Source organism: Oncorhynchus nerka, linkage group LG3 (genome assembly GCF_034236695.1).
Source record: "Oncorhynchus nerka isolate Pitt River linkage group LG3, Oner_Uvic_2.0, whole genome shotgun sequence".
Classification (NCBI taxonomy): domain Eukaryota; kingdom Metazoa; phylum Chordata; class Actinopteri; order Salmoniformes; family Salmonidae; genus Oncorhynchus; species Oncorhynchus nerka.
The window spans coordinates 38559923-38582939 of record NC_088398.1 but is presented as its reverse complement, the minus strand read 5'-3'; the positions used below and the strand labels follow the sequence as shown (position 1 = coordinate 38582939).

At 41.1% G+C, this 23017-nt stretch overlaps 1 protein-coding gene across 4 annotated transcripts in view; it reads left to right on the top strand.

Annotated features, from left to right (window-relative positions):
- The first annotated feature begins 4203 nt into the window (after positions 1-4203).
- LOC115107642 (collagen alpha-3(VI) chain-like) overlaps positions 4204-23017 on the top strand; it is a 110168-nt gene continuing 91354 nt past the window's right edge. For 2 of the 4 annotated variants that reach the window (XM_065011660.1, XM_029631135.2), the window contains exons 1-3: positions 4204-4304; positions 15520-15633; positions 18603-19199. In XM_065011660.1, the coding sequence (XP_064867732.1) occupies positions 15546-15633; positions 18603-19199 (685 nt within the window). In that variant the 5' untranslated portion in view covers positions 4204-4304; positions 15520-15545. Of the gene's footprint in view, positions 4305-15519; positions 15634-18602; positions 19200-23017 lie in introns of those variants that run through there. The other 2 variants (XM_029631118.2, XM_029631127.2) reach the window with 2 other exon arrangements.

The window sequence follows — 23017 nt, the reverse complement described above, 5'->3', positions numbered from 1 at the left end:
CCTACATGCAACAAAAGTGGGAGGGGGGGTCTCTAAATAATACTAATTTAACCAATCTCCTTGTTTAAAATGCAGTGGTAAATGGTTTATAGGGGTACATTTTACAATAAAAGCTTCCAAATGAAACAAACAACCTCACCTCTCTGTCATTGTTTAAACCATTTCTTTCTATGTGGCTGCTCAAACTGTCTCCCTGTTCACTCAGTAGTGCTTCATTTTGGCCTCAGCTGAGCTCCTTTTAAATGCGTAGATTTTCCTTTATACTTCCTTTTTTTTTTGCCATGAATTCATGGTAAAAGATAGCCTTTATTCCAATGCGTTATAGATTTATCAGTTGATTTACCATTGTTTGCTTTTGTCAGTCAGCTGTTTCGAGCGCTCTTTGTTTTGTTTTTCAGGTGCGTGCGGGTATTGGTGTTCTCCATGCCGTCCGTGGCCAGAAGAAGTAGACCATGTGTGTTAGGTTGACCATCCCATTTTTCCAGGAAGAGTGTTCAGCCCCATTTCAGGTGTCCTGACTTATCAGGCTACGAAAAAATGTTTGTCAGCAAGGCGCATTGATTAATGCAGGCCTAATCAATCGCAAAATGTCATAAAGTGTCATAAAGCACAGTGTTTGGTGTTTTGTAAACAGAACAGTCTATTTTCATTCATCAAATGGTCCGAGTGTATATGTACATCCTAGTATTTGGGAGTGGACGAATATACAGAGGTAGCCTACTTTTTGAAGTGATTTGTTTGACAAATGTGTTCATGCCACATTAAAATGTTGTAATGGGTCTATGTCTTTGAACCACAGCACAGGCTGAAATGTAATGTGACATCTGATCTTCTCTACCTATATTTATATGTCCCTGCTGGAGTTGGCCTATAGAGATGGCCCCTACTTTAAAGCACACTGACTTTTTGTCGTCGGCGGCTTGATGAAATGGCCACCGGTGAGGCCAAAGCTATAGAAGACCATGGAAAGGTCGTACATTTGTCCTAAGAAGAGGTCAGATTAGTTCAAACTAATTATTAAGGGTCAATTTGGTTGATTCATGAGAGGTTCAACGGCAAGATACAGTACTTGCAGAATGGGCCCTTTAACACATGCTGACTTAGCCCTAGACAGCACGAATACAAGGTCTCAATTAAGGCCAAACTTGAGGAGGATCATGGGACAGTTGTACATTTCCCCCTGAGATCCACAGCAGAGTTAAAAAACAGTCCAAGCTTTTTAAGGGTCATTTTTGTTGATTCATGAGAGACTGCCGCTTGGCTCAGCAGACTGTAAAAAAACAGCAATGTCTCAATTCGACACAGCATGAAGGCACAAAGTCAACACACATCAATCAATTAAAAGGCCATAATTACCCTTAACGTTGACATTGCATACATTGTTTTGATGTGGTGTCAGAACGACCCATAATGTACTAGCCCAGTCATATTTTGAAGGCCTTTTCTGAGTATGGCAATGTTGCTTGTTGTGGAGGAACTGTGGTTTTAGAGGGACCACAATGCGAGAGGATGCATGTTTATTAACTACAACTATTAAATCTGAAGTGAAAAGCTTGCACAACTGCTGAGTGAAAACGTAGTTAGCCTACATCTGTTTGAAATGTAGGGCCACTGTTTCTACACAGATTAAAAATATAAACCCAACATGTAAAGTTGGGCCCCATGTCGCACGGATTTGTACACAATTCCTGGAAGCTGAAAATGTCCCAGTTCTTCCATGGCCTGCCACTCACCAGACATGTCATACATTGAGCATGTCTGAGATGCTCCATATCGACCTGTATGGCAGCGTTTTCTTGATTCCGCCAATATCGAATAATATCGCACAGCCATTGAAGAGGTGTGGGAAACCATTACGCAGGCCACAATCAACAGCCTGATTGTAACGAGTGCGCTGAGAGTCTGGAAGCAAGTTCAGGGACTGAGTGTTTTAATTAAAAAAATGTAACATTATACAATATAAGAAAACATGCAGAAAACTGAAGAGCTCTCCAGTAGGTGTACCAAAATATTCAAGGGCTATTTTCTAAAAAGTGGCATTACCATTTTATTAACCTCTTGCTTCTACTCGGGACGCTTGCGTCCCAACTAGAGCTCTGGAAATGCAAATGCGCTACGCTAAATGCTAATAGTATTAGTTAAAACTCAAACGTTCATTAAAATACACATGCAGGGTATTGAATTAAAGCTACACTCGTTGTGAATCCAGGCAACAAGTCAGATTTTTAAAATGCTTTTCGGCGAAAGCATGAGAAGCTATTATCTGATAGCATGTAACACCACAAAAGACCCGCAGGGGACGTAAACAAAATAATTAGCATATTCGGCGCTACACAAAAACCGCACAATAAAATAGAAAACATTCATTACCTTTGACCATCTTCTTTGTTGGCACTCCTAGATGTCCCATAAACACTATTGGGTCTTTTTTTCGATTAAATCGGTCCATATATAGCCTAGATATCGTTATATGTAGACTGTGTGATCAACGAAAAAAAACAGCGTTTCATAACGTAACGTAATTTTTTAAAATTCAAAAAGTCGACGATAAACTTTCACAAAACACTTCGAAATACTTTTGTAATGCAACTTTAGGTATTAGTAAACGTTAATAAGCGATCAAATGAATCACAAGACGAAGTATCTTCTATAGCTGTCCGTCTGGAAAAATGTCCGGCTAGAAACTCAACCAAAATATCCGGTCCTAGACCTGAAGAAATGCGCTGCCTTGCATGTGTTTGACCAAGAAACAACTCGTAGGCAAATGACAAGACTCTAGACACCGTGTGGAAGCTGTAGGTACTGCAACCTCAGCTCATTAATTGTGGTTCACCTTTATCAATGGGTTCAAGTAGCGCAGCAATATATTTTTCCATTTTCAGTGATCAGTTTTTCCTGCGCTTTCCGATGAAACGCACGTTATGTTATAGCCACAGCCGTGATTTAACCAGTTTTATAAACGTCTGAGTGTTTTCTATCCACACATACTAATCATATGCAAATACTATATTCCTGGCATGAGTAGCAGGGCGCTGAAATGTTGCGCGATTTTTAACAGAATGTTCAAAAAAGTAGAGGGTAGAAGCAAGAGGTTAACCTTCAATGATAATTACTTTCCCATTGTTCCTCAACTGTAGGTTGGTATACAATTTTCTATCTCTGGGTCTCTACTTTTATACATTGTAAAAGAACACAATTTCAAATTTTACTACGAGACCGAATCAAGCCGGTCGACCACATTTTCGAAAACTTTTACTTCACTACATTCCTAAAGAAAATAACGTACTTTTTACTCCATACATTTTGAATGCTTAGCAGGACAGGAAATTGGTCCAATTCACGCACTTAAGAGAACATCCCTGGTCATCCCGACTGCCTCTGATCTGATCTGGCAGACTCAATAAACAACAAATGCTTTATTTGCAAATAATGTCTGAGTGTCGGAGTGTACGCCTGGCTATCACAAACAAATAAAAACCTAGAAAAGTGTTCCATCTTGTTTGCTTAATATAAGGAATTTTAAATTATTTATACTTTTTTCTACCACTGACCACCACATGCCAGTTACTTATCTGAAACTGCTTGCAGACTTTACTCAACTGTGACATCGCAAACAAAAACAGAGTAAAGAGTGATGGAATAAAGACTGTGGAATAAAGATAGTTCAGCTCAGGGTAAGTGTTAAACTCTCTCGGACTGTTTTAAAAGGTACTTTTCTCACGCTGTTTATGTGTTGTTGTTTTTACCTAACAAATATCCAGATCTCTGAATAGCCAGATTATCCAATAAGGGTCCTTTAGAGACGGAGGAAGAAGCGGAAGGAGGGAGGTGAGAAGAGAATCTCACTCCAAGTTTGTGACATCATATTCCCCACTGCTTCCATCCAGACCAAACAGGGCTGTGCATCTGGTTTTCATTTAAGACCCCCCCCCCCCCCAATATTTCCCTGTTTCCCCTCTTTGGAGAACGTGGGAGGAGGAAAAGAGGAGTGGCAGTGCTCCAGAAGCTTGGGAGTTTGTCCCGTCTCAGCCTTAGTCAGAGCCACAGATCCTCTGCAGAGCGATCGAGAGGGTGGCAGTCTGTCTCTGAGTGCTTCGTTTCATTGTGTGCCATTGTTCCCAATAACAGCGGATCCTCTGCAATCATCCCCATCTCCACCTCGCTCATCTGCCTTCCTTCGGGAGGAGCTGGAGAAGCCAGCTGCACAGAGGGGAAATACCTGGAGGATAATGACCTAAAGGCCTTTGTCATTTTGCAGAATTTGTTTTACCAAAGACTGTCGAATAAAGATAGTTCAGCTCAGGGTAAGTGTTAAACTTAAAAGTGACTTTTCGAAAGTAGTGAAAGTTGGGAGTTGTTGTTTACTGGTGAGAGCATGTTTTTCCTAGTTTTTGCACAATGGATCAAGAACACTTGATATGTTATTTTTGTTCTCATTTCTTTGCATATTTTCAAGCATTAAATTTGACTTGTGCGTGTCTGAAACTGGCCATGGTATGGCATCTCATAAATGTGAGCATGCAAGACCATAATCATAGTTTTCTTCTGACATGTTACCTTTAAGCTCATAAATATCAGACACCAAGTGTTTGAAGGCAGAGTGATACCTATACTTAGAGGGCGAGAGGAGTGGAAGAGTTAGAGGTGAGACATAGTTACAGTGGGGGGGAAGTAGGAGTGCTTTAGCGATGCAATGCCACAGGACATGTGGAGAGCAGTACAAAGACATGACAAGACGTGTGTCTTCTCTCTATCTTTACTGGATCAGAAAAAGCTGCACTTCTGCATCTAAAATACATCTCTGCAACTCTGCATTGAGTGCTTGTTTTAAATTAGTTGGGATGTGAGGGTAGTTTGCTCACTGTGGAAACTCTGCCAGCATCAAAGTGAGTTCCAAGTGAAGATAATTTATCTGACCAGAGTCGTGAACATGTAAGGTACTGCATTCCACAAAGTGGTGCAGCCGCGCTCTCCTCCACAGACATGTGGTGCACAGGTTTTTGTATTAATTCCGATAAGCATTCATTTATGGCAGGGGGGTCAAACTCATTCTATGGAGGCCCTAGTGTCTGCAGGTTTTTCTTTTCAATTAGACAAACAGGTATGGGGAGTTCCTTACTAATTAGTGACCTTAAGTAATACATCAAGTTCAAGGGAGAAGCAAAAACCTGCAGCCGCCCGGCCCGCCGAGGAAAGCGTTTGACACCTGTGATTTCATTTAAGGCTTAACCTTTTCTACAGGCACATCAAAACAGCAGCATGGACTGAAATGTGTGTTCTTCAAGAAGCTCATGTCAATGTGTCCCAGAGTCACTTGTTCCTTAATTGTTGATGTTAATGCGCATGTTGTCTTTTTAGCATTTGGGCTTTTAGCATAATATAAGTGGCCCCCAAAAGCTGTTTGTTGAAATAAATATGTTCCTGAGTGATAGAAATGGCTCGACATAGACTTATGATTCCAGCGTGCTAAGTGTGTCCCTACATTGGCGTTTGAGCACCACCAATCGGTGGTGGTTGAGTGTAGCGATGTTTTCAGCTCGGTCTCAGCTATAAACCACACCCTCTGGAGTGAATGGGAGAGTGGAAAGTGTGACGAGGGAGCGTTTTCCACACCCCCGGCCAGATGGACTGTGGGAGTTTGGTTCTTCAATATGAAATCCAGAGTCAGGGAAAACCAGGTGTGCATCATTAACCTTTACCCTCACCCTCAAGAGTGAAATTATACATGAGTATTTTTGTGTGTGCTCAATCTTTACCATTTCACTCCAGAAAATGTACTCCCATCACAGTTGTACTCCCACAGCCAGGCTTTTAGGGAAGCTCTTATCATAAGACACCAGCAGAGCACCATTAGGAAAATTCGCAGTGAAGGAGTTGTTTTGTGAATCAGCCTAGCTAAGCTTTATTGCTCTATGCTCTCCAGCAAAGTCACTGTTTTTTAGACACTGCAGCACATAGACCTTTGGGGGGTTTTGCGGTCATTTTATAAGGCCCACCTGAAAGAGTTGTCCCCAAGGTAATTTATTTCAGAATGAACATTTGCGCCAAGTTTCACGACTTCATGATTCACTTCAACTGATGCCATTACTCTTTTGAATGATGAATGTCTAGATGAACTATAGATTGTTGTTCCAGGCTACGTGTGCCATTTTAAAATTGATGCAGTTCTGTACTTGAGCTGTTCTTGTCTAATTTATTTTAAATGTAACCTTTATTTATCTAGGCAAGTTAGTTAATAACAAATTCTTATTTACAGTGAAGGCCTACACCAGCCAAACTCCTACTTCCCCCCCACTGTAACTATGTCTCACCTCTAACTCTTCCACTCCTCTCGCCCTCTAAGTATAGGTATCACTCTGCCTTCAAACACTTTGTGTCTGATATTTATGAGCTTAAAGGTAACATGTCAGAAGAAAACTATGATTATGGTCTTGCATGCTCACATTTATGAGATGCCATACCATGGCAATTGTGCGATGCCCTATGGGACTCCCAATCACGGCCGGTTGTGATACAGCCTAGAATCGAACCAGGGTGTCTGTAGTGGCGCCTCAAGCTCTGAGATGGAGTGCCTTAGACCGCTGCACCACTGAGGAGTAAAAAAATTGTAATATTATGTTCTGAATTGTGTCATGTTTTGTGTAGATCCCAGGAAAAGTAGTTGCTGCTTTTGCAACAGCTAATGGGGATCCTAATAAAATACCAATTAGATGATAACATGTATTCCAATGAAAAAATAGGTAATGTGCTGTAGAAAGGAGTTACATTGTAACATTTAATTCATAAAGCCTTGCAGTCATCACAAAATCTTGAGAGGCCATATGACAGGCCTCGTATTCACAAAAAAAACTCAGAGTAAAAGTGTTGATCTAGGATGCTCTCTAAAAGGCATGACTGGTTCTAGATCAGCTCTCCTACTCTGAGACGTTTTGTGAATAAGGGCCCAGATTTTGACAATGTGCGAAGAACATCAACCTTTTTGGTGATTATCACCTACTTACAATGCAGCCAGCCTGAAGCATTAGGACTGTTGCTGTCAGACAGGCTAACAGGGATGAGCTGCGTGAAATTTGCCTGTCTGCCTGTCCACCTGTCCTCTTTAACCTTTATCATTGATCCTATCATATTCTTCCAGGCGGTGGGAGGGGCGTTTTGGCCAGTGTGGCCCAATATGGCCCTAAGATTGGTTAATTCAGAGGACAGACATCAGGGCTGTGTTCAGTACCTTTTATGTTCTGGAACGTTCAATTGAATGGTAACGGTGTTGTACTGAATGACCGGTTGAAAAAATGGGGAGGGGACGGGGAGTTATAGGTTGGGGAATGCTGCCAGCAAGGCCACTGTCCTTTAAATATGTCACTCATTGCAACAAGCTACACCTTGCCATACCCACCAAACAGGTGCAAACACACCACAGACTGTTTAAGAACATAGAAGAACGTATTGGAAAAATGTGTTGTTCAGTACAAACCGTTCTGCAACGTAAAAAATGTTCAAGCCAAACTGAGCGCACCTCAAGTGTTCTTAGTTGGCACAGTTGAGGGTAACATTGAGAAATGGAATACACAAGAAGACATTTCATAGGGGAAATAGCAATATAAATTCTAGACCTTGAATTTCTATCTGAAACTTTTCATCTCTTAGTTTTCTGTTGTGCAAGCAGAGTACACCTCGTGACTCATTGTAGCAGAGAGGCTTGATGAAAGACAGGGCTCCCTCTTAGAGTTGTAGGTTCTATACAGCAAGATAATGTTTGGGGAAGTGCTGGTGTAGTGCTAATGTGTGAACCCTACGTTACAGCATCATTTGTGGGTATGCTATGCACACAGATGTTTGCACACTGGAAGAGAGCATGGGGTTTGTGTGTTTAATGTCTTTGTTTATTGGATCTGTTTAGTGTCGGCCAACATGATATCATTGAAAAGCGTCAATCTGATATGTTTGCAAAAATATATTATTCAAGAAACATGAAGTTCATGTGAATACATTGCATTTAATGGGGAAGATCAGTGTCACAATCTTGAAACCTACAGATAGGCATCACAGACATGATACTTAAGTTAATACATTGTATTCAAATTGGGTGTCACGTTCTGACCTTTATTTCCGTTGTCTTGTTTAGTATTTAGTATGGTCAGGGCGTGAGTTGGGGTTGGCAGCCTATGTTTGTTTTTCTATGATTTTGGGATTTGTATGTTTCGGCCTAGTGTGGTTCTTAATCAGAGGCAGGTGTCATTAGTTGTCTCTGATTGAGAATCATACTTAGGTAGCCTGGGTTTCACTGTTTGTTTGTGGGTGATTGTCTATGTTGATTGCTTGTGTCAGCACAGTTCTCATTAGCTTCACGGTCGTTATTTCGTTTATTGTTTTTGTATAGTGTGTTTCAGTGTTCAGTGTTTTCTTTATTAAATATCAAGATGAACACAAACCACGCCGCATTTTGGTCCTCCGATCCTTCTCGCCTCTCATCTTCAGATGAAGAGGAGGACGACTGTGACAATGAGGGGGAAGATATGTGTTACAATATAAACGCCTAGAGATGACCGTCAGAGAGATGATGCCTAAGTGAATACATCGCATTCAATGAGATTTAATGCATTATTTGAATATATATGGGTCAAGTAGTTCAAGTAGTTCAGCTCCAGAGTTCCTCTGTGGAGATGGGAGAACCTTCCAGAAGGACAACCATCTATGCAGCACTCCACCAATCAGGCCTAATGATAAAGTGGTCAGACGGAAGTCACTCCTCAGTAAAAGGCACATGACAGTTTGACAAAAGTAACCTGAAGTACTCTCAGACTATGAGAAACAATATTCTCTGGTCTGATGAAAGATTGAACTCTTTGGCCTGAATGCCAAGCACCACATCTGGAGAAAACCTGGCACCTTCCCTATGGTGAAGCATGGTGGTGGCTGCATCATGCTGTGGGGACTGGGAGACTAGTCAGGATCAAGGAAAGATGAACGTAGCATACAGGAAGATCCTTGATGAAAACCTGCTCCAAAGCACTCAGGACCTCAGACTGGGGTGAAGATTCACCTTCCAATAGGACAATGACCCTAAGCATACATCGAAAACCATGCAGAAGTGGCTTCGGGACAAGTCTCTGAATGTCCATGAGTGGCCCAGCCAGAGCCCGAACTTGAACCCAATCGAACATCTATGGAGAGACCTGAAAATAGCTGTGCAGTGACGCTTCCTATCCAACCTGAGAGAGCTTGAAAGGATCTGCAGAGAAGAATGGAAGTAACTCCCCAAATACAGGTGTGCCAAGACTCAAGGCTAATATCGCTGCCAAAGGTGCTTCAACAAAGTACTGAATAAAGGGTCTGAATACTTATGTAAATGTGATATTTCAGTTTTAAAAAATATCTACATTTGCAAAAAACAATCTAAAATCCTGTTTTTGCTTTGTCATTTTGGGGTATTGTGTGTAGATTGATGAAATTTAAAAAAATCTGTTTTGGAATAAGGCTGTAACATAACAAAATGTGGAAAAAGTCAAGGGGTCTGAATACTGAATACGAATACGAATGCACTGTCAATCACCAATACATTTCTTTGTAGTCCAACTAATATTGCTATCAGGGTGTACCTCACAGCTGGCCTGGAACATTGTTTGCTTCTTACAGCCATTTGGGATGCAGTGTTTCAGTTTCAATTACGCAATATTTTGGACAAAACTGGAAGAATGTAACCAAGACTGGGAATGTCAAAACAATCAAACTAGCAATGGCAATTATCACAAGTCAGTCATAACGTCGCTAAGTAATAGGCTAGCTTATCTATATGTGTAGCCACTTATTTAGCAAGCTAAAAACACAGAGGCTAATGTTAGCTAGCTAGCTTCTGGGAGGATTTTTAGCTTTTTAGCTTCTGGCTGACTTTTTCCCCCCATATCGTTTTTCTGTGGCTACAGCTAGAGATGCAGGTGTCATTTGGTTAGCTAGCAAGAAACGTGAATCACTTCGCTTACTAGTTTCGCTGGACTTGAATGACTGTTACAGTTAGCATATTTCTTAGTTGTACAGTAAATCAAATGTACTTGGCATCGATCAAATGGACGTGCAGGCAGGCAAGTTCCCATTCAGTTGTCAAAATGTGGGGAGGGACAAGTATTCCTTGAAAATAAAAAAATAAGCTAACACGTTTGGTGTTTGCCAAAAGGCATGTGGGAGACTCCCCAAACATATGGAAGAAGGTACTCTGGTCAGATGAGACTAAAATTGAGCTTTTTGGACATCAAGGAAAATGCTAGTTCTGGCACAAACCCACCTCCACTCACCCTGAGAATACCAGTCCCTGCTGATGAAAAACATCCCCACAGCATGATTCTGCCACCACCATGCTTCAATGTGGGGATGTTTTTCATCAGCAAGGACTGGGAAACTGGTCAGAATTGAAGGAATGATGGATGGCGATAAATACAGGGAAATTCTTGAGGGAAACTTGTTTCAGTCTTCCAGAGATTTGAGACTGGGACGAAGGTTCATCTTCCAGCAGGACAATGACCCTAAGCATACTGCTAAAGCAACAATCGAGTGGTTTAAAGGGAAACATTTAAATGTCTTGGAATGGCCCAGTCAAAGCCCAGACCTCAATCCAATTAAGAATCTGTGGTATGACTTAAAGTTTGTTGTACACCAGCAGAACCCATCCAACTTGAAGGAGCTGGAGCAGTTTTGCTTTGAAGAAATGGCAAAAATTCCAGCGGCTAGATGTGCCAAACTTATAGAGACATATCCCAAGAGACTTGCAGCTGTAAATGCTGCAAAAGGTGGCTCTACAAAGTATTGACTTTGGGGGGTGGGGGGGTGGGGTATGCACACTCAAGTTTACAGTTGTTTTGTCTTATGTCTTGTTTTTTCACAATAAAAAATATTTTGCATCTCAAAATGGTAGGTATTTTGTGTAAATCGAATGATACAACCCCCCCAAAATACATTTTAATTCCAGGTTGTAAGGCAACAAAATAAGAAAAATGGGGGTGAATAGTTTCGCAATCCACTGTATATAAAGCATATGTCAAATTTTTTGGACACACCTATTCATTCCAGGGTTTTTCTTTCTTTTTACTATTTTCTACATTGTAGAATAATAGTGAAGACATAAAAACTATGAAATAATAGATATGGAATCATGCAGTAACCAAAAAGTGCTAAACAAATCCAAATATATTTTAGATTTGAGATCCTTCAAAGTAGCCACCCTTTGCCTGGAAGACAGCTTTGCACACTCCTGGCATTCTCTCATCGAGCTTCACAAGGAATGCTTTTCCAACAGTCTTGAAGGAGTTCCCACATATGCTGAGCACTTGTTGGCTGCTTTTCCTTCACTCTGTGGTCCAACTCATCCCAAACAATCTCTATTAGTGATTGTGATTGTGGAGGCCAGCTCATCTGATGCAGCACTCCATCACTCTCCTTCTTGGTCAAATAGCCCTTACACAGCCTCGAGGTTTGTTGGGTCATTGTCCTGTTAAAAAACAAATGATAGTCCCAATGAGTGCAACCAGATTGAATGTCGAATCGCTGCATAATGTTGTGGTAGCCATTCTGGTTAAGTGTGCCTTGAATAAAAAATACAAAATAAGGCTCGCTGTCAACTGCTTTTATAGTAAGCCTTGAGATGGTACCATCCAGGACATCTAGAAGGGAGTGTATTTTATACCGAACCCCTCCCTTGAGATGTCGTAGAGGCTTCTCAGGGTGCCTCTACATCACAATTTCAATTGGTAGAGTTTAAACGCTCAGGGCAAAAAGAGTTAGATTTACTATACCGAACAAAAATATAATTGCAACATACAACAATTTCAACAATTTTACTGAGTTATAGTTCATATAAGGAAATCAGTCAATTTAAATTAATTCATTAGGCCCTATTTTATGGATTTCACATGGCTGGGCAGGGGTGCAGTCATGGGTGGGCCTGGGAGGGCATACGTCCACCCACTTGGGAGTCAGACCCATCCACTGGGGAGCCATCAGGCCCAGACAGTTTTTTCCCCACAAAAGGCGTTCGTTACAGACAGAAATACTCCTCAGGTTCATCATCTTTCCAAGTGGCTGGGCTGGTGTTGTTCACACGTGGTCTACAGTTGTCAGGCCGGTTTGACGTACTATCAACATTTTCTAAAATGGAGGCAGCTTATGGTAGAGAAATAAACATTAAATTCTCTGCCAACAATTCTGGTGGATATTACTGCAGTCAGCATGCCAATTGCGCGCTCCCTTAAAACTTGAGACATTTGTGGCATTGTGTTGTTTGACAAAACTGTACATTTTAGAATGACCTTTTATTGCCCCCAGCACAAGGTGCACCTGTGTAATGATCATGCTGTTTAATTAGCTTCTTGATATGTCACACCTGTCAGGTAGATAGATGTATTATTATTAAGGAAAAAGGCTCATTAACAGAACAAAACAAATTTGTGCAGCACATTTTTTTTAAATAAGCTTTTTGTTCGTATGGAAAAATTCTGGGATCTTTTATTTCAGTTCATGAAACATGAGACCAACACTTTACATATTGCATTCATATTTTTGTTCAGTAGATATACACTGAGACCAATAAATGAATAACATTCTCTCTTATGTAACCATACCAAACGGAACATATCATACAAATGTGAGTATCCCAGATTTACATTGCTGAGTTAAATAAAGGTTTAAAAAAATAATATTAATAAAAAACATTTACTATATTACATATATTCTATAAGACCAGGCTGTTGCAACGAACTGGCAAAATAAAGACCAGAATTGACGTGTTTCACTATAACTATGCCGAGAAAATGAAAGTTACTCTTTAAATTACTTATCTATGTGAATAGATCTGAGGGTGAGGAAAACATGTCACATTTGATCCCATGATACTGTACCTGAATTTTACCCATTAGCGTGTAACTTCCCAATTTTTCCTTCTTCCCCATTAACTTTCAATAGTTCTTTATATCATCACACACACTTTCCTCACCATAATCTGTGCGTCATTGAGCTGCCCTCCGCTGTGATTTGGCTGGAGTAGCTGCCAGAGCACTGTGTGAGTGCACTTAGATCGTAAAATGAACTCCCCTGGGGCTCAACTATGGGCATATGGCTGCACTCACCTTCATCATTATGTTAATAGTGGATACCTTCCCAGTCATGGGCCATGTATGCCTGTATTTTTTTGTCCCCTTTCCTTTGGTGACAGCGTTTATTTGTCTATGCAAGAAAATTCCTCATTGCCGAACAGCTCAGTTGCCAGTTGGAATTGTAAATATGGGTTTACGGTGAAAGAGAGCTGAGGTTGGGCATTGTGTCATGCAGAAAACAGCAAAGTCAGCACATGGTGCTGTATTTAGCTCTTTCTGCACAGACATGTCCGCAGCATGACATTATCAACAGAAATTCCATAGTTTAGAATACCTATTGGGTTTGCTAAGGTTTCCACCATACAGTATCTATGCAGGCTTACTATTACATTTGAACTGTACATTAATGGGTCTACAACAGCAGCTCTGTGTGAATGGTGCTAATATGGGACCCTAACGGGGAAGTGCTCCGGCAAGTTACCCACTACTTTATGGGGATCTAGTGATGCTGCACTGGTGTGTGTGTGTGTGTGTGTGTGTGTGTGTGTGTGTGTGTGTGTGTGTGTGTGTGTGTGTGTGTGTGTGTGTGTGTGTGTGTGTGTAGGTGTGTGTGTGTGTGCGTGTGTGTGCGTGCGCGTGCGACTTGTTTGAGACTGTGAATCTCAGCTTGGTCAGCAGCGTACAAGGCATTTGATTACTGTTTTTTGTAAACATTTTCAGAGATCCAATAAATTCCTGAGCTCAGCCAATTTGGCGTATGTCCTTCAGTCATGGCATACTGTTTTCGGGGCTCTAAATTAAAAATGTAATTGGTAGCACTGGTGCACCTAACTTAGAAAAGTTAGGAGCACACATAAAATGTGCATATATGTTTTTTTATGTATAGCCTACATTTGGCCGATATGAATCATACTTATTCTCCAGAAGAAGATACCACTTTTCCTTTATTTCTGTGCCACCAAATGTTTGCACATACTGGTAAAGTTATTAGGTTGTTAGTCGGGCTGCATGATATGGACAACAAATCGTATTGTGATTTGATTTGCGATATAGGAATCATAGTATAGAATGATTATTCAAATTCTATGGTTGGCGTTGTTTGGCATGACAACAGATGAAAAAGCCAGGTAGGAGTTATGACAGGGTAGGAACCAATATTCATGTTTTGAATTGTGGCTTGGAATATCCGATTCCATATGCTTTATGGCTGTTCAGACTGCAGGAAAAATAAGAAATTCTATTTGAGTTTGCAAAAAAATGGGATGAGTCACTTCAAACTGCCAATGTGAACAAGGCTTTATTGTGTAGTCTATTTGAAACTCTCTCTGGGTTTGGCCTTAATCTTACTTTGGCAAAACAATCCACAACTGTTGCACACACTCTTTCCTATGAACATTTGATTGGAACAAAGTTTGTCTGCTTGATCTTTCTCTGGACTTTTTAATTTCCCTCGACGACACTTAACATCACAATAAGGGGAAGCTGGACTAAATATAGAACACACAAACCTCACCGTGAAACTGGATTCTCCAGTCCAACAACCATCCTAAGAACACAACTTTTATAAGATGGAAAATATGCTCCTCGCCAACAGTTGATAATTAGCAATGTAGACTGGCTGTTTGAATAGGTGGTTTTGATCATGCCATTAGGCTCTACAAGTCCAAGTTCTAGCTCCAGTTCGAGCTCAATATCACCTACGCTGCTACTTATTTGGACAGACAGAAATGAGCCACCAATGATAGCACTCTAAGAGAGACATAAACTAACCGGAGTGTGGCTGTTGTTTTGAACCCTTAACTGGAGGTATTTGCTGGCAAGTGCCTGTTGTTGATGTGGATAAGGGAGAAATGCATTGAAAACCCCTTTCTTAGACAGCTTTGCAGGATTGGCTAGTCCAAGCTGACGTCGTGGTAGCAGTGGATCCCATATTTCTACACATAGTTCCATGTGATGGTAGTATGAGGTCTTTTTTTCTCCAATGGTTTGTTGAAGAGTAAAACATAACTGTAAATATGTTGTTGACATTAGGTATTTGCTTTCACCGTGTGATGACCGTGGAACAGGGAGGCAACCAAAAGCAACAACTTAATGTAGGGTTCCGCTAGGCTTCATAATGTCCCTGTCAGAATGACAAAAACTCAGTCTTGTAAGTTTTTCTATTTTGAAATATTTGCTCATTTTACGATGTTGATGAATTATTGTGTTGTATTGTACTTAAATAATTAATACTCCGATTATAAAGCATTGATGATGGCAATGTTAAAGGGAAACTGACACACTTAGGACTACTTCACAAAAATGCAACATTCAAGTCTTCTATTACTTTACCTACTATGATGTCTTTTTTTTCAATTATACCTGCCATAGAGACTGTTACCTGCTGTGATGCTGAAAAGAACACCAACCTTCCATGACACTTCCTGTTCTATTTCATTTGCAGGTGTTACTTTTGGTGTTGGGTAGAAGATGAGGAAACACCGGATGTTAGCGCTGTGCGCTCTTCTGGGCGTACTTTCTGCAGGACTGCTGCCCAAACTTGACGCTCAAGAGGAAGGTAAGCTTGGCTAGGTTTCTATTCTCAGTTTAACTTGTGTTGCCCTGTCTTAGGCACCTATCACTTCACATACCCATTGATCTTAGTAGCACCTGGAAGCCTCATTTGTAACTGTGACTATTCAGGTTATGGATAAATCGGTGGATCTGTGCAAGTGCTGTTGAGGATGGTTCTTGTTATTTTCAGCACAAATTAGTCAATTGGCCAAAATGTTAGACATTTAAGAAAAAATGAGGAATGACAATGATGATATTTCTGAGCACTGCTTTTAAACTGGAGTTGGATTGATATGCATGGGTTGAGGTTCCCCCTTTCTTGAAACAAGAAACGTTTGGGTACAAATTCAAAGCTGTCTAGTTCCCTGCAGGAGGTCAAAGGTAGAGTGATTCCTGAGTAGACCTCATGTTGAGCTTTTCTCATGGTGTGAATGAGAAAAGCTCAACATGAGGTCTACTCAGGAGTCACTGTAGCCTTAGAGTCCTGTGTCATGTTTTGGATCCCTGGCCTCGCAGTTTCGCCTCATTTATGATAGCCTTCTGGCAGGTGAGGTGAGCTAAGGTGTACTGCCTTAATATTTTAGCACCAGTTTATAGCCTATTTTACATGGTACATTAACAGGGTCGTGATTGCAGTCATACCACTGGACTTGGCCTCTTTCACAGCTCGGTGAGAGTCCTCAAAACCGTGTTTCTTCTTTTGAAGATTGTGCACAAGGGCTGGCTGCCGATATATACTTTCTAGTGGATTCGTCCTGGATCATGGGACAAGAGAACTTTCAGTACGGCCGACAGTTTCTGTAAAGTGTTGTTAAAGCTCTGCATGAGGATGGCGGTTTGCCCTCGTCCAGTACAGTGGTTCGCCCAAAACCGAGTTCCAGACGATCATGTACCCATCTCCGCTGGGGGCCCTGGCCCACATCCGGGCCATAGCCTACTGGGGAGGTGACACCCACACGGTAGCGGGCAGCCGTGCAGGCGAGGGCGTGACCCATGTGGTGGTGGTCTTGACAGACGGTCGCTCCCAAGATGCAGGTACTGTGGCTGGCCCGTGTGAAGGTGTTTGCGGTGGGGGTGCAGGACACGGTGGACTGGGAACTCAGGGAGATGGCTAGTGCGCTGCAGGACACACACGTGTTCAGCGTAGACTCTTTCCTGGCCCTGCGGGGGGTAATCCAGGATTTAGTGGTGGTGTGCTTGTGCGGCGCAGTGACCCAGGCCGGGGATGCCCCTGTGGTTGTCGAAGCCAAAGGAGTGCCTCGTGATGTGACGGGTACCAACAAGTGGCTTGTGTCACTACCATACTAATGCCTACATTATCATTAAAAAAGAAAGCAGCTGCGAATGTGTGGCCATATCTGGATGGAGTCCTGTATTAACACGATTAAGGGGTATTTAACACGATGACCCTCATTCCACCGTCCGGCACCCATTAACATCATTGTTTCACGTTTAATTTGCCTGTAATACTTTAAGATCACCACCCAGGTTTGCAGGTGATTGACACTGCTAATACTTTTCAGAAGAGGGCTTTTGATGGCACTGGTGGCTGCTATACCTCTTACAAGCCAGATCAACCAATTTCTAAAGCTTGTGCATGAACTGAGAACAGGCCATCTCAGTCATTTGGAATACCCAGTGCCTTTTTTATATGGTAAAGACAAAATCACCATTAGTTTGACATTTTAGTTCGCTACAACAGCATTGACTATGTAAAAGTTACAAGTAGGATCTTCAAACAATTCAACATTCGTGGCAGACTGTTACAGGCGGACAATAATCTATTCACATTATATAGTAACAGGGTATTAACTTCAATAATCTCTTTCTTTGTCGCTCTCTCTCTCTCTCTCTCTCTTTTTCTCTCTATCATCTAACATGCATAGACATTTAGAACACCTTCAGTCCGCGATCTTTGCTCTACAGAAATCACGTAGCTGCTTTTGCCTCATTGAGAACAAATCTCCATATATTAGGCCCTTATGGCGTAGACCTTTGAAAAAGTGAATGAAGAGCAGTGACAAATGGCCTCCCAAATCACGGAGAGCAGCTTTTAACGATGGCTGACCATCCACCCACTGCTTGTGTGTCTTGTTTTTTGTTGTTGTTGTGTGTGTTTAGGCTATGTTTTATCAGTTACTGTCTTCATAACTGTGTAAAATATGTGCATAATATTATACACTTGGAACAGTAATGAACCTGGCCTGGACTCATCCTTGACTTGCAGCAGAGCATAGTTTTAATCCAGTATAATATTGACAGGGCAAATGTAATGTGATATCAACTGAGCAAGTAACATGTAACAGCCTGTCACAATGCACAATCAAATGTTATAGAATAGTTATTTATTCTCTTGATTAACAGTAGAGGCTCTTAAGCATCGAGGATGGGCCACAGGGTCATGACTGGTACCCAGTATATCTGAGGTCTGTAACATTAATCTGCATGGGGTAGCTGAACTCAATGGAGTTGAAGGAGGTCATTTTTGGTGCATTATCACATTATCACATTATCACACAACCCAAGCTGATATAAGACAGATAAAAAGGAGAAACGGACCCCTTTGACAGTATTATGAAATTATAAGTATTATGAGTGTATAATGAGTACAGTGCTTCAAAGCTATTTTGTAATGTTCTGTTGATGTCGCACTGCCCTAAACATTTTGGGAAATTATCATAAACAATGTATTTAGCAAAAAAATACATTCATGGAGTATTATATAGCAAGCTAGGGGGGTCATCCTCAGACTAATTTGCAACCATTATCACCTAAGGTCAACATGTATTCACTCCTTGGTTCAGCCTACATGCAGTATAATGTGCTTTTGTGATGTTTTTTAATGATTGATTGTGTTCACCATGAATGTTACATTCAATGATGTACCAGCACATTATCCTTCTCCCTCTTTCTCTGTTTTAATGCTTTCACATTGCATTTTTTCCCCTGTTTTATCTCTCTCTCCCTTTTAAGCACATGAGTCAGCTGACCTTGTACTCTTAATTGACGGATCTGAGAATGTTGGAGCGGCCAACTTCCCCCGTGTGCGCGATTTGGCTATGAAAGTCATTGAGGGCCTTGATGTGGGCAGGGACACAATTCGGGTGGCCGTGGCTCTGTACAGCACGGACCCCGAGGTTCAGTTCTTTCTAAATACCTATGAGAACAAAGCCGCTGTCCTGGATGCAGTGAAGGCCATTCAGTTCACAGGCAACAATGAGGCTAACCTTGGAGCCGCCTTGGAGAAAGTCGCTGAGAGCCTGTTGAGTCCGGCATCAGGGGGCAGGGCAGAGGAGGGGGTGCCCCAAGCTCTGGTGGTTATCAGTGCTGGACCGTCCAATGACGATTTCAGTGCGGGTGACCGGGCTCTTAAGGCAGCAAGCGTTATCACGTTTGGCGTAGTGGTCGGCAGCACGGCCACCGCCGAGCTGGAGACTATCGCCACAGACAAGAGCTTTGTTCTGTCGGCCCCCGATTTCAGGGCAGTGGCAAGCATGGGTGACCAGCTGCTACCATACGTTAACGGGGTGGCCCAGGGTACCATTGTCGTTCTGAATGAATTCACAGAAGGTAGGTAACTTCCATGCAAGGTGGGAGTGGGTTGAGGGTGCATGGAATTTTATTATTTTGTGTGTGTTGTAGCTGATTGCATACTTTGGGTACTTTAAGAATAATAAATTGCTAACACTTTACATGAAATCAAATCAAAGTGTATTGGTTGCATACTCAGTTTTGCAGACGTTATCGCACGTGTAGCAAAATGCTTATGTTTCTAGCTCCAACAGTGCAGCAACATCTAGCAACACAATAGCAATACACACATAATCCAACAGTAAAACAAATTACAACAAATTAACATATCAGAACGAGGAATATCAGAACGAGCAATGTCAGAGTCCGGAATATAAATATGTACAGTATATAAATAGCCATGACTAGAATAAAAGATATACCATATAAAGAGGGTAAAACAGTATTTAAACATTATTAAAGTGACCAGTGTTCAATGCCCAGGTACATAGGGCAGCAGTCTCCAAGGTGCAGGGTATAGTACCAAGTGGTAGCCGGCTAGTGACAGTGTCTACGGTTCAGGGCAGGGTATTGGGTGGAGGCAAGCTATCAGACTCTCTGGCCCAGCTGTGATGCATATGTACAATCTCCGCCTTCTAAATGGTAGCAGGGTGAACAGACCGTGTCTCGGGTGGCTGAGGTCCTTGATGATTGTCTTGGCCTTGATATTCTTCAAGGGGTATACATAATGCTATCATGACACCTTACCTGTATAAGCGTTGCAATAACACTTTATTCAACGTTATTCAAGAAAAATTCAAGTCCCTTAGAATAGCTTTTAAGTTTGTTCATTCGTAAAATGGAAACGTGTATACGCAGTACCCAACCCCCTGACACACCACAGGGTTAGCCTAAGAGCATTAGCTACCCGTTGCTTATGCTTTGCTCAAGGCCACAAATGGCAACACAACAAATAGTAATTTAAAGACCCAATATGTAGACATTATTATAAATGCCTCACATATTAATCGTAATAAGACTATGCAATTAACCAATTAAATTAATTATCCGACTCCATAAGATAAATAGCAATTTGCAAGAACACCATAGTTAAGTTACAGTAATAGGCCATAAAGAAATGTCTGAGAGTGGAATTCTAAGTACAAATGTATTTAATTACTTTGCAAAATGAGTGGATTCACATACGGAAGAATGTACTCTGGTCAGATGAGACCTAAATGTAGCTGTTTGGCCATCAAGGAAAATGCCATGTCTGGTGCAATCCCAACACCTCTCATCACCCCGAGAAAACCATCTCCACAGTGAAGGATGTTGGTGGCAGCATCATGCTGTGTGGATGTTTTTCATCGGCAGGGACTGGGAAACTAGTCAGAATTGAAGGAATGATGGATGGTGCTAAATACAGGGAAATTCGTGAGGGAAACCTGTTTCAGTCTTCCAGAGATGTGAGACTGGGAAGGAGGTTCACCTTCCAGCAGGACAATGACCCTAAGCATACTGCTAAAGCAACACTTGAGTGGTTTAAGGGGAAACATTTAAATGTCTTGGAATGGCCTAGTCAAAGCCCAGACCTCAATCCAATTGAGAATGTGTGGTATGATTTAAAGATCGCTGTACACCAGCGGAACCCATCCAACTTGAAGGAGCTGGAGCAGCTTTGCCTTGAAAAATGTGCATAAACCCCAGTGGCTAGATGTGCCAAGCTTATAGAGACATACCCCGGGAGACTTGTAGCTGTACTTGCTGCAAAAGGAGGCTCTACAAAGTATTGACTTATTTTTTTTTTTTTTGGGGGGGGGGTGAATAGTTATGCACACTCAAGTTTTGATACAACCCCCCTCCCCCCCCAAAAAATCCATTTTAATTCCAGGTTGTAAGGCAACAAAATAGGAAAATTCCAAGGGTGCTGAATACTTTGTACAAGGCATTATTCCAAGCATTATCAGAGAAAGAGACAAAGAGAGACAAAGAAACCATGGCTTGTTCCATGGCCAATAGTTCATCGGAGGAAAGAAAGAAAAACAAAAATAATCTCACCACAGTAGGTCAGGAACGAAATAACAATTAATTTAAGAGCCTTTTACAATCATCTGAGTTGTTTGGATTCAAAATCCAGTTGTTGACCAATAGCATTAAATTGGAGTTGTTGACCAATAGCATTACTGTAAAGTTAATCTCCAATCACATATCAAACCTACAGAATGTAACTGCTTCTCAGAGGTGAGAAAAAGGGGGTTGGTAAGATCATCACAGAGAAGGCTGAATTCCTGAGATGACAATCAAACTTCTTGCATAGACTGTTGACAGATAAGAAGAGTAATTTTGGGGGCTACCCTATATATGTAATTGTGAGACAGCAGGTGCTTGAAATTTGGGGTTTGAGGTTACACTCCTTATTTATCTCAATTGAATATATTAATCACATTTTTCTATTGAAATAGTGGTAGATAACATTTCACAAATAGGACAATGCATTGTAATGAAATGTATGACAAAAAAACAGATAGGTTAGCATCCTGACTTGATTTCTAACTTAAGCCAGATTGATAATAAAAAACAAACCTAACAAGTGCACAAGCATTACAAAACGTAGTTTTAACTGAATACTGAAATACCGCAGTTTAGACAATTTGGCTATTTAGATCATGTGTAATCAAACTAGCTGACCTACAAAAGAGCAACATGATAACGTAGGTTTGGTATAGTTTAGTTACTGTAGCTGGTTAGATAAGCTTACTGTCCCACTTGGATATACAGTAGATGTCCGCGTATACGGTTAACAAGATCTTTACTTTACTGACTTTATTGTCCCCATGGGGAAATGTTGTTGCAGTATCATGTACATGTTAAACGTGGTGTTAACATACTGTAGAGAACAAATTGGCAATACAAAATTCATAACAGTTACATACAGTATATTGTATACCAATGAAAGAGACTTACTGGGTGGACAGGAAAATTAGCGCGAGCTCTTTAGGAGAGAAATGACACCTGACAAAAAGTTTTGTCTAATTCTATTTTTCCTGCTGGAGGGGGGTGCCTTGATGGGGAGCCTGACCTCATCCAAGCCTGTCTGTTTGAATCTCAGCATATTTTTCTGTCTGACGGTGGCATTGCCAAACCAACAAACATTACACAAAAATGGTAAATGCTCTCAATGAAGATTTGGTAAACAGAGTCATTATAGTACAGTCAACATTAAAAAACTTTTGCGAAAGTACAGATCTACTGCAAATCTTTTCACCTCTTCCTGTGAAGAAATAACATTTTATTAGTATTACACAATTACACTCTTCTCCTAAACTAGTTTCATACACTGGTGGAAAAAGTACCCAATTGTCATACTTTAGTAAAAGTTAAGATATCTTAATAGAAAATGACTCGAGTAAAAGTGAATGTCACCCAGTAAAATACTACTTGACTAAAAGTCTAAAAATATTTGCTTTTAAATATACTTATGTTTTAAAAGTAAATGTAATTGCTAAAATGTCCTTAAGTTTCAAAAGTAAAAGTATAAATAATTTCAATTTAAAAATTTATTTTTTTACGGATAGCCAGGAGCACACTCCAACAGGGTAGCCTAGTGGTTAGAGTGTTGGACTAGTAACCGGAAGGTTGCAAGTTCAAACCCCCGAGCTGACAAGGTACAAATCTGTCGTTCTGCCCCTGAACAGGCAGTTAACCCACTGTTCCTAGGCCTTCATTGAAAATAAGAATTTGTTCTTAACTGACGTGCCTAGTTAATAGAGCTCCCCATCCCGGATCCGGGATCGTGACTACGGCTCAAGCTCATTACCATAACGCACAATGCAAACAAATATTCCTAAAAATATTTAACCTCCACACACTAAATATAC